This window comes from Oncorhynchus masou, unplaced genomic scaffold, assembly GCF_036934945.1.
Source record: "Oncorhynchus masou masou isolate Uvic2021 unplaced genomic scaffold, UVic_Omas_1.1 unplaced_scaffold_1571, whole genome shotgun sequence".
NCBI lineage: Eukaryota > Metazoa > Chordata > Actinopteri > Salmoniformes > Salmonidae > Oncorhynchus > Oncorhynchus masou.
The window spans coordinates 123,702-135,500 of record NW_027005773.1 but is presented as its reverse complement, the minus strand read 5'-3'; the positions used below and the strand labels follow the sequence as shown (position 1 = coordinate 135,500).

Sequence of the window (11,799 nt, the reverse complement as noted above, 5' to 3'; positions counted from 1 at the left end):
TCACAGTGATGTTGTACGCAACAGGTCCTCTAAATGTGAACCCCAAGTAGAATGTGATGTTTTCATTGCCATAGGGCACAGAGGCTGCTTTCAGATGAGGAATAGTGAACTTCTTTTTTGGGCCCTCAAGGTACACTATCCCATCTTCTGTCCACCCAGACACAGTCCTGAGCAGTTTTGCCATCTCTGGCATTTTCCACACCTCCCCACTGAACCACTTCATTCTCTTTTCTGAGATGGAGTGGATCTTTGTAATCGTTTCAACCTTGCTTTTGTGAACAATCTTGTCCCACCCACTTCCATTACTCAGGAAAAAGTGGGTGTATATCCTTTTCTTCCTTTGTGGAATATCCTTCATTTTGGTCCAGTAGCTCCTTTTGAGGTACTCAACAGCTGATACAACAATGTTGTATTTGGTCTCTTTTTCAGGGTCTGTGTCATGATCTTCTGGCCAGAAGAGCAAGATGAGCAGGAACAGAGCACTAGACAGGCACTTCCGTTTCTCTTTTGGGAACTGCTGACTGAGTTTCTGAAGGTCTTTCAGAGCAGCCAACTTTGGAGATTGGGTTGTAAGGCAACTCAGAGCAATATGAGCTGCTATGTAATTGACAAGATCCATTTGATCCAGCCTGGCCATCAGAGGGTTGCTGGGGTAGAGCGATATGATATTCTCTAGGACTTTGACTTGGTCTCTTTCTTTCTGGTCAGTCAGAAGGGAGAAGATTGAAGTTATATTCCCCCCACCAAGCCGGTAAATGATCATGCGTTTCATGAAAGGAGTTAAACTGCCAGGGTTCAACTGGCACAGCTTTGGGGCAATGCTGATAGAGGCATCACTGAAATATTTACCATACTCAGAGGATTCTCTTACCAACCATGTCATTGGATGGCTTATTTTCATCTCAGAGCTTTCAATTGTCTCCTCCTCATCTGCACTGATGTCTGTCTGGAAGTAACTCAGGTCTTCCGAGATCCACTCCAGGGCTTCATGCAGTGTCATTTGAAGGCCTTTCAAAGTGATGTGAAAATTCTCCCAGGGCTTCTTCACTTCCTCAGGAATGTAATCAGTGAGAAGGTACTTCATACATTCTGAATGGCCATACGTTTTGCTTGAGAAAACACGCAATGAGAATACGAGCTTCAACAGACTGCAGCCAACTTCAACTGCAGCAAAAAAGCCACTGTTGTTCATGTTTTCAAGGTCAGAGATAGCAGCTTTCTCACATTCTCTGAAACACTCCATTGCTTTCAGCGCAGTTTCAACAGCGTCTGCTGTATTTTCTGCCGTTTTTGGTACTTTCTCAATTGCTTTACACTTGGCGTTGAACCATCTTCTGTATACCTGGCCTTTCGTGTCAAGAATGTAAGAGTTGTTAGGCATTTGTTTCGCTGCTATCTCCGCCCAATCTTTTGCCTCTTCAAACTTCTCATGGGAGTAATTCAGGCGAGCAAGTTGCTGAGCAAAGAATGCATCTTTGTTGAAGCGTTTGTATGCCTCTGTGAGGAGCTCGATTGCCTTGTCAGGGGTTTCCTTTTCACTCACATGTTCAATGAGAGGAGAGAAAAAGCTGTTTGATTCATCACCTTTACTTACTCTGCAGCGTCTCATGAACAGGGCTCGCAGGAACTTCCCATAATCTTCTTTTCCAAATCTGTGCTCAAAAAGCACATCCTCATGGAGAAGATCCATGGCCAACCCACTTTGCAGCTTTTGGTCACCAAGGAGCTGCTGAAGGATTTCCTTTGCAACAAGTGGATGAATGATTCGAACTGATTCAATGTGTGTCTTGTCATCTCTCAGATGTATAAAGACAAGTTTGGCCTGCTCACTCAGTGATCTCTCAAAAGCATGCTGGCGGAATCGATCCATATGAATGCTTAATACTAGCAGAGCTTTGCAATGGGACTGGGAAATGAATGAGTTCTGAACATAAGTGTTGAGCAATGCCACATACCGAATGAGCCGAGTGACAACCGCTTCATGATCAATGTCTTGGAGCAAATGTTTCACAAATTGCGCAACATACTCAACAATCTTCTGGTGTTCAAATTCTTCACTCATCAAGACGAATGTCAAAATGAATTCTGGCTGGTACTGTTCTTCAAGCTCCTGTTGTTTCCCAGCAAACTGTCTCTTCTCTTCTTTTGATAGTTTGTGAGTGACAGCTACATTCTGCAATGGTGAGTCTTTGCACATCTTCTCTGGGTTATGTGATCGTCTGCAGCTCAACATAATGAAGCAAGGTGTTCCTTGTTTGATTTTCTTAGTGTTGATGGCAAACTCTAATTCATTCCTCAGCTCATCAAGGTATTCTTTGTCACAGTCCTCAATCAGCAGGAGCACTGGGAGACATTTCTCAGGATCTTTTTCCTCATACTCTCTGAGCTGGACAGCATGTTCAGATACAGTGGCTGCGGAGTATGACGGCTTCACAACAGCACATCTTAGGTCTGTCCTCTTGTTCCATAACACTTGCCTTCCCACTGTGCTTCCACCGCTTCCTGGGTGATGGTAGATGTTGATACTGTTCACAGGTCTGTCTACACCCCATTTCATAGTGTCAGTGAGAAGTTCGGAGACCTCCCTGTATGCATCCCTTTGAATTACTTCTCCAACAAACCTCTTCTCTGCAAGCCAGAAATTCAACCAGGTCACTCTTCCCCCGTGGTAGAACTGTCTTTCAATGTTTTCTTTCTCTGCCTTGATGTAATCATCGCTTGTTTCATCACAATGATTGACACTCAGGATTTCCAAGGAATACATCCTTTCCTCGTCACGAGTTTCAAGAAGGCACTGCCCTTTCAGGTAGATAGGCAAGTGTTTGGTGTCTCGAGATGTTACAGGTTGGATTCGCTGCAGTGTGGCATTCACATGGCTCATTTTCATCCCGACAACACTGGAACGGTTCACAGTTTCTGTTCCACATGAACCCTCTGCAAAACTTTGCCATTTCTGATAGTTATCCTCAGATTCTGAGATGCAAATGATGTCTTCATGGCCTTCCATATCTGTGAAGAACTCATAGAAGGTGTGCAAAAGTGGTTTCTCAACAGGGGATGTGAGAAGGAAGACCACCAGGAATGCTCCTTTTGGCAAGACCTGTTTGCAGATCAATGACACAGATTCCCTCAGGAGTGTAATTTTTGTTTTGATCCATGTCATCTCATCACAGGGGTTTTCATTCCCTTTGTAATCGCTTCGTCCGTTGCAAAATATCCAGCTGGTTTGCTCAAACAAATGCAAATGGCTCACAAATTTGCCAATGCTCATACCACTTGATATTTTGTAGTTCTGCATGAAATGCATATTTGCAGCATGGTGCTGAATATATTTACTGCACAGTCCTGACAGCTTGGAATCTGGGTCAAAGTCGAACACACAAAAAATATTCATGTTGAGCAAGAAGTCAATGCTGCTCAAATCATCTGGTTTGAACTTGTTAGTGACAAGAATGTACCATTTCTCCTTTTCAATGAATTTCTTGCCACTGGTTATCAGCATGGTGAGTTTCCTTCCGAGGTCTTGGCAGATGTCCGGGGTGTCAACATATCGACTATGCTCAGCCTCTTCTCTTTGGGCATCTCTGTCTCTGACTCGCTGGTAGAAGTCATTTTGATCACTCACTGGCTCGGTTTTTGATCCTACCCTGCGATAGATTGTTTCCTTTTCATGCTCAATCTTGTTAGAGGACTCTTTGAAGTTTGGCAGGCGAACAGAGTACACTCGGTTCTTAACAATGCTTATGGAGGGAACAATATCAACCTCCACCACGTATCTTTTTTCTGTGCTATTTATGTCCATAACCTCTATAAACCGAGGTGGACGTATACACTGTCGCACATGCTCACTGTCAGAGCGAGAGAAACTCCTCTCAATGTGATCCAATGCATCAACATATATATCTTTCTCAGAAACCAGAACACCAATTATCTCACCATGCACATAGCCTGCATCATCCCTACTGTCCATTACACCAAAGTGTATTGTGCCATTTGATCTGATATTCATGCAGCCACTACCGAATTTGAGAACCTCTTTAGCAAATTTTGCCTGTAGTCTTGTGCGGTCCAATTTGGCAGCATTGTCAAGTGACTTGTACTCATGACAGGGAGATATCAGATCAAATACACCAGATTCAGGTTGCAGAACACTATGTTTGACATATGTGAAATCAATGCCTTCTTTGCCAAATGGCCGTGGCTTGCAGTCTCTCTTCGTGGTTAACACATTGTCCTCAACAGATTGTCCTTGATGAGTTTGTTTCTCTTCTTCTGAAAGACCTTGATCTGTCTCTGGAATCTGGGGAGCTGATCCCTGCTTCTTCTTTTTACTTCCATGTTCACTATTGTTGCTACTTTGAGGCTTTTCCTTGCCCCGAGTTCTCTGTTTGGTGTCTACAAGCTCATTTCTCTTTCTGATGATCAACAGAGCTGGTCCTGATTTCATTCCAATCTCTTTTCTCAGATAGTCCTCAGTCAGTACAAGGAGAATTCTCCCATCTACCTCTTCCTCATAAAGCTTCTTGATGTATTGCTCCTTCACTCCAATAGTTCTTAACCAAGAGCTCACGTTGGAGTCAGTCCATTTTTCAACAGGCAGTTCATCAGGTTCCTCTGCTGTAGAATATAATAGAAAAATCAAATAACTGATGTATTACCTATATGAAGTATTAGTAGAATATAAAAACATCATTACACCAATATCTCAAACAATTTCTTACCCATTATTGCACTTCAGTCTACGAGCTCACTGCTGTGTAGGGTCTTGCATAATCAGTCTGAGGAAAATAGTAACTATTAATCAATCAACTACATCATCTAAAATAGCACTGCTTGTTTGTCTACTGTGTGTTGCTCAGTGAAACATATTTGAAATTAACAAAACTACAAAAGAAGTACATCTTTTAGTAGGCTGTGAATATATTTTTAAAAATGTCTTCTTTCTTGGTAGCCCAGTAAGCGAAATGACCTTAAATGATGTTGAAAAAACATCTGACATTGGAACCATGTTAATTTTCAGTTGTAAGTGAAAGTTTAAAATACATATTTTAGGGACGTTGAAAAGATGACTCCTCTGGGTGTTGAAATGGTGTCTGACATTAAAGCCATGTTCATTTTCAGTTCTAAGTGAAAGATAAAAATCTGTATTTTTTTGGGACATTGAAAATCTGTATTTTTTGCTGTGGTTTCACAAGGTCAAATTGTAACCGTAACCAATTTCACTGACATCTCACGTCAATGATGAAAGTATTATGTCTCAATCCCAAAAATATTTGGTTCTGATTGATTTATTATTGCTCTCATCTGTCACTTGCACTTATATTAGCCATTTCAAAAGCTGAAGAACTGGCAGTGATCATGTTCAAAGTTTATAGACACAACCAACCGAACACTAACTACAACAATATTCTCTATCGACATAACGTTTTAAAATATACACTTGCAAATAACACTGGGTATTATTCTAAAGCACAGAACACAGCTACAGTCAATGCTTGCTGACGTCGCTGATGACTCTAGCCAAAATCATGTAAAAGTTATGCCCAATATCACAGGAGCTATGTTTTATTCTTCCTGCCACTGCTTAAAAAAAAATGGACTAAACTTTTAGGGACAAATTTGAGCAAATTCAAATTTTTTCAATAATCGTGATTAATCGCAATTAACCATTTTAATCGTTTGACAACCCTAAAGAATAGACATTTTCAATGTCCGTAAATTACATCTTTTAAACTTTAACTTAGAACTGAAAATGAACGTGACTACAATGTCAGACAGAGAATACTTTTCAACATATTCTCTCTCATTGGGGTCTGTCTAAAAATGATAGTAAGACAAAAACAGTATGCCATAGCTCTATGTCTATGTTGGTGTGAATGGTGCAGATCTCTTGTAAAGAGTGCCCAAGACGCCAAAACACCGGTGGAATGAGCACACTCAGAATCTCCGGGGGCTGTAAACCCTTGCTAATATAAGCATATAATAGCCTCCTCCACAATCCAATGGGATAGCTGTTGATGAGAGAGGGGCCCACGTTAGCAGGGGGGCACCCAGGAAACGAAGAGTAGGTCACCCTTTTGCCATGCTCTAGTTTGTCCAAGTAGAAGCGCAACACGTGTAATGGACATAAATGACGGAGACGACCTTCTTCTGTAGAGTAGAAGGGTGACCGGTGGAAATCAATTAGCTCCAAGGCGATACAATTGTAATTGCAGCTGACCTTAGGCATAAAGGTGGGATTGAGTAACAACGTTACTTGGGGGAACCCCGGGGAAACTGTAGGCATGAATGGTGGACTAAAGGGCATGCAGCTCACTCACTCGCTTTGCAGAGGTAAGGGCAATCAGCAAACCGGTCTTAAAAGGAGAGATATTTAATACTCCACACATTCCAGCTGCTCAAAGGTTGCTGAGAAAATAATTGCATCAAGCACAATAGGCAGGTCCAAAGAGGGGGCTAAAGGGGGATACCGAGTCAGTTGTACAACTGAATGCATTCCACTGAAATGTGTCTTTTGCATTTAACCCCTCTGAATCAGAGAGATGCCTTGCTCAGGGGCAGAATGGCAGATTCTTAAATTATCTGCTCGGGGATTCAATCCCGCAACCTTTTGGTTACTGGCCCAAAGCTCTAAGCACTAGGCTACCTGCCGGCTTGGGGATTAGACGTAAGCGTCATGCTTCCTTCATAAAACACAACTGCGGGTGTTACTCTACTCTAGTTGTCAAAGCCTAGATGACAGACCGAGAAAGCTGCTAAATGGATCTAAACAGTGAACTGTTTTGGTCACACCACTTCTCGCAAACCAGCCACTTTACAGTGAGAGTGTAGAAGGGGCTCCTGCACTCTGGGTAGTCTAGAAGACAGAGGCAAATCGCATTCAGATTCTCCTCCTCACAAGACATGCACAGCGCGCCATAGTTTCCTAGAGGGCGGAAAATAGGGTAGAGACAGCGGTGATATGCTACATGAAGATGAAATTGACAACCATTTCAAAATAGAAACACATGCATTGGCTAAATAGAAACATTGCTGCATTGCAAACATACAAAATCTAGACAAAGATAAATTAATTCACACTAGGAACCCACAGACCTGTCAGTGGCAGTGTCCCAGACAACAATATCTAACCTGTTCCGAATAAATAACTGGCGGGTTGCAGTAGGACGATATTTGTAAATTGGTGTGAACGGTGTCATTAAACAAGACGTGCTCATATTATTTATTTTATGTACTTGGTGAGAGGGCCTTTATCCGTGTTAGCTAGCTAGGGTTCACTGGTTTGGCTAATAGCTTCGCTAGCTAGTACCACCTTAGCCGAAGACAACTGCGTGAATATTGTTGTTTCTCCGGTCTTGAGTCTCATATCACCATAGCATTGTGAGGTGTACTAAACGAGAGAAGCAAGCTTGCCAGTAGCTAGTTGGCTTTTCAGCATTGTTGTGAATTAGCCTTCACAGGCGTGATAGCAACACTACTTGAGCAGGTAGGGAACTCCAAGTTATCTAGCCAGGTGTATGCCACTATGTGCAGGTAGGACTGCTAGTGTGGCTAGCTTGCTAGTTACAAGCCTCACAGCTAATGTTAGTTAGGGCAAGCACAGTGTGAATGCCATGGCCATGAAGCTAGTAATGCATTATATAGCTAGCAACTGCCTTACGGCTAAGGTAACCAGCATATTGCTGGTCGGAGTGTGGGTTATTCACAAACGAGTAAACGTAGGTTTTAACCAAACAAGAGAATGGCTCAGTAGCTAGAAATTTAGTCCTGCTGAGGAGAGCTTTAGTGGATGCAGTCACATCCACAAAGAAGAGAAGCAAGAATGACCAGGGCTGTGTTCAGTACGTTTTTACGATCTAGAATGTTCAATTAAACGGAAACGGCGCTTTACTGAATGACCAGTTAAAAATGGGGAGCGGTTGGGTTGTGGAACAATTTCAGCACTGGCCATAAAATAAACGTCCCTTTTTCAGGACCAGGTCTTTCAAAGATAATTCATAAAAGGCAATTAAGGTCACAGTTATGAAAACAGGAGACAAGAGGCCTTTCTACTGACTCTGAAAAACACCAAAAGAAAGATGCCCAGGGTCCCTGCTCATCTGCGTGAACGTGCCTTAGGCATGCTGCAAGGAGGCATGAGGACTGCAGATGTGGCCAGGGCAAATAAATTGCGACATCCGTACCGACTATGATTTTTCAATCAATTATGGTCGACCGACTATGATTTTTCAACGCTGATACCAATTATTGGAGGACCAAAAAAAGACGATACCGATTAATTGGCCGATGATTATTTATTTATTTGTAATAATGACAATTACAACAATACTGAATGAACACTTATTTTAATTTAATATAATACATCAATAAAAATCAATTTAGCCTCAAATAAATAATGAAACTTGTTCAATTTGGTTTAAATAATGCAAAAACAAAGTGTTGGAGAAGTAAAAGTGCAATATGTGCCATGTAAAAAAGCTAACATTTGAGTTCCTTGCTCAGAACATAAGAAAGTTGGTGGTTCCTTTTAACATGAGACTTCAATATTCCAAGGTAAGAGGTTTTAGGTTGTAGTTAATATAGTATTTATAGGACTATTTCTCTCTCTATACCATTTGTATTTCATTCACCTTTGACTATTGGATGTTCTTATAGGCACTTTAGTATTTCCAGTGTAACTGTATAGCTTCCGTCCCTCTCCTCGCCCCTACCAGGGCTCGAACCAGGAACACATTGACAACAGCCACACTCAAAGCAGCGTTACCCATTGCTCCACAAAAGCCGCAGCCCTTGCAGAACAAGGGGAACAACTACTCCAAGTCTCAGAGCGAGTGATGTTTGAAATGCTATTATCGCGCACCCCGCTAACTAGCTAGCCATTTCACATCGGTTACACCAGCCATTAGGCTGATAGGCTTGAAGTCATAAACAGCACTGTGCTTGCGAAGAGCTGCTGGTAAAACGCACAAAGGGCTGTTAGAATGAATGCTTATGAGCCTGCTGCTGCCTACCACCACTCAGTCAGACTGCTCTATCAAATCATAGACTTAATTATAACACAACACACAGAAATACAAGCCTTTGGTCATTAATATGGTTCGGAAAGATTGTGGACATGCCCATAGCTATACATTGAAACGAATATTTGAAATATAACCTATTTCAAGACAACGAAGCTGCGAAAATGTTTAGTTGATTATAAAATCACAAGGGAATGCAGGCCAATGCACGGTTTCAAATAAAATGGCTCAAGCCTATTAACGTTGGCTACAGTTAGTATTTTTAAATGTTCAAGAAACTCTTAAGTAGCTACATACATCGTTTAAATAAAAATTAAGTTTAATCTGTAGTTTCCAAGAAAAACAAATGTTGGGTTTACCAATGAGCGGGCGAAGATGAACCAGACGTTGGCGGGGATGTTGTCCTCTCTGGAAAAAAAATATATACTCCAGTTTTAGATTGCAGAGATAAGACTTCAATATAGTTTTTTTCCCCTGCAGCAGATAAACTTTACACCAAACAGAAATAAAGGGCTAAGAATGTGTCTGGCCTTTGTTGGAGAGCACTCTCGACAAGCGTAGCCTATAATTGATATAGTTCTCACCTCTTTAAATTGTTCCATTGCCAACAGAAATAAGTTTAGCTCTTAATTCGCCGCACGTCTTTCATGCTTTAGAATATTCGGTGTGATAGAAGACGACTTTTTTCAACTGGTAGATTTCTGCTGCTGTACTAGATAGCTGGTGTCGAATGCTAGAACGCTCAGTCACTCCCTAAAACCATTGACCCGAACTACGTCAGATCAGAGGAACGACGTCATGAGGGGGCTTGTTTTTATCCGTAAGTTTCGTTTAGGAGAAAAGGAGAGTTATGACACTGGCAACTTGGCATGGACCCCCTCAGGCTTGCAGTGGAAGTCCGTTACATAACAGGCAATAATGAATGTATTATGTTTGCTTAGTCCCAAGAATAACTGACAAAAATGTAAAGTTCAAAAGGCACAAATATAACGCTGATTTATTTGGCTTTTTCACTTAAAACAGCTGCATATACTTTGGCAATGCAAAATGAGAAAATTGTGAAAATGTGTAGTATGGACAGTACCGGTACATAAAAACAGCTTACAAAATAAATAAAATATTAGACTATTACAGTTAATTGTAATACATTAAATACCTATTAATATGTTATTCACTGACAATGGATATGATTGAATAAAACATGTTGCATTGAATCCTCATTAAGTAATATGAGATGAGAGAAAATAAATATAATTCCTCCATCAAAGAATGGACAAAGACACTCAAGCCCATAACCCAGAATGTAAAGGGAATACATTGTAATCATCCTATCATGACTTGTAGCTGAACAAGTTTTGGTTATGCCTAGTGTGTCAAGAGATCAAGCAAAACTATTCCAGATACATCTACCCTCACAGAGCTCACATACATAAGTGTTATTTAAAAAGGCATAATGGCCACATATGATTATCATTGATCAAGTCATTATCAAGTAGTCACATATACAATATACACCTTTTTACAGTGAAAAGGCTCACTGAGGGAACGTTGTACAGTAAAACTACCATTGTTGACTTAAATCTTCCAACATAAACAGAAGAATTCTTCCCTTGTATTGCCAAGTATTTTGTACCCAACAATTCTTGACATAAGGCGGGAGACTCCATCGCAAATAAAACAGGTTGTCTCTGACCACACTAGTTCATTCACACCCTGGCTTCTTGATGCCATTTTGTCTCAGTAGAGCAGGAAAGGCACTTGGTTTGGGCTGCTGCTGCCCCGTCAGCAGGTCCCAGGCAATGCAGGCCTGGTCCTCACCAGCACAGGAAAGAGCCACAGGGCCCCAGTATGTGTCCACTCGTAAGGCAATCAATCAAATTTATTTATAAAACGCCCTTTTTACATCCGCAGGTGTCACAGAGTGCTATACAGAAACCCAGCCTAAACCCCCAAGGCAACGCTCCTCCGTGCTGTACCCATCACCTGGCTTTCAGGCAGGCTCTGTGTCCTGTGTGGCAGGATTTGTAGGGGGGATTTCTGAGGGTGTGGATGGTTCTGAGGGCTGGGTGGGCAACTGTCCGTGGGGGGCAGGTCTGGCAGTGTGGATGAGGGTGATGTAGGCAGTACTGGTTTGGCTGTTAAGGATGTGGATGATACTGGCAATATGGCTGTGTTGTTGTGATTGACAGTGACTGTATGGGTGTGGAGTCTGATACGGTCACTGACTGTATGGGGTCTGTGGATGGAATTGTGCTCGACCCCATCACAGGCTGTGAGGGTACTGTGTTTGACGGTGTGGGTTTCCTTCATCAGGGATGGAGTCCAGAGTCTCCTGGACCTCTGCTGGTAACTCCCTGTAATGGTGCTTCTATGAGGGACAAAAGAAGAAGGATTCATATACACAGACATCTAAATCAGGTAAACACACATAGGAGGCTGTTGCATAGAAAAGGGTTTGCATACATTGTTACACCAAATCATAATTCACCAACTAAAAGTACAGGTTTCATGGTTGTTAACAAATTCAAGTTAAAAAACATTAATAGATTGCTTTTTATAAATGTTGTGCTACATTTAACTGCCGAAACTGCTGTTGGTGAAGTCTCTTCCTTCGTAGGTGTTGTCAGAGGTCAGCATGTGGGAGAAGCCGAGATCAGGGATGATCGGTGAGTTTCCCACTAGTAATTAGAAGTTGTAGGTGGGTTCAAGTGGATTTTTCCCAGGCGGTATATGGTAAATACCACCTTCCCACTTGGTTATGAATGCAGCATTAGTTCCA

The 11,799-nt window shown here is 41.8% G+C and overlaps 1 protein-coding gene across 1 annotated transcript; it reads right to left on the bottom strand.

The window, feature by feature from the left end:
- Nucleotides 1-4: 4 nt before the first annotated feature.
- samd9l (sterile alpha motif domain containing 9 like) lies at nt 5-9,787 on the bottom strand (the record flags this gene model as incomplete). The annotated part of the gene is made up of 4 exons (XM_064959401.1): nt 9,605-9,787; nt 9,380-9,428; nt 4,722-4,778; nt 5-4,617 (listed from the first exon to the last, which is right to left on the bottom strand). Coding segments are annotated over exons 3-4 (4,617 nt in total), but the record flags the coding sequence as incomplete, so codon positions are not given.
- Nucleotides 9,788-11,799: the final 2,012 nt, after the last annotated feature.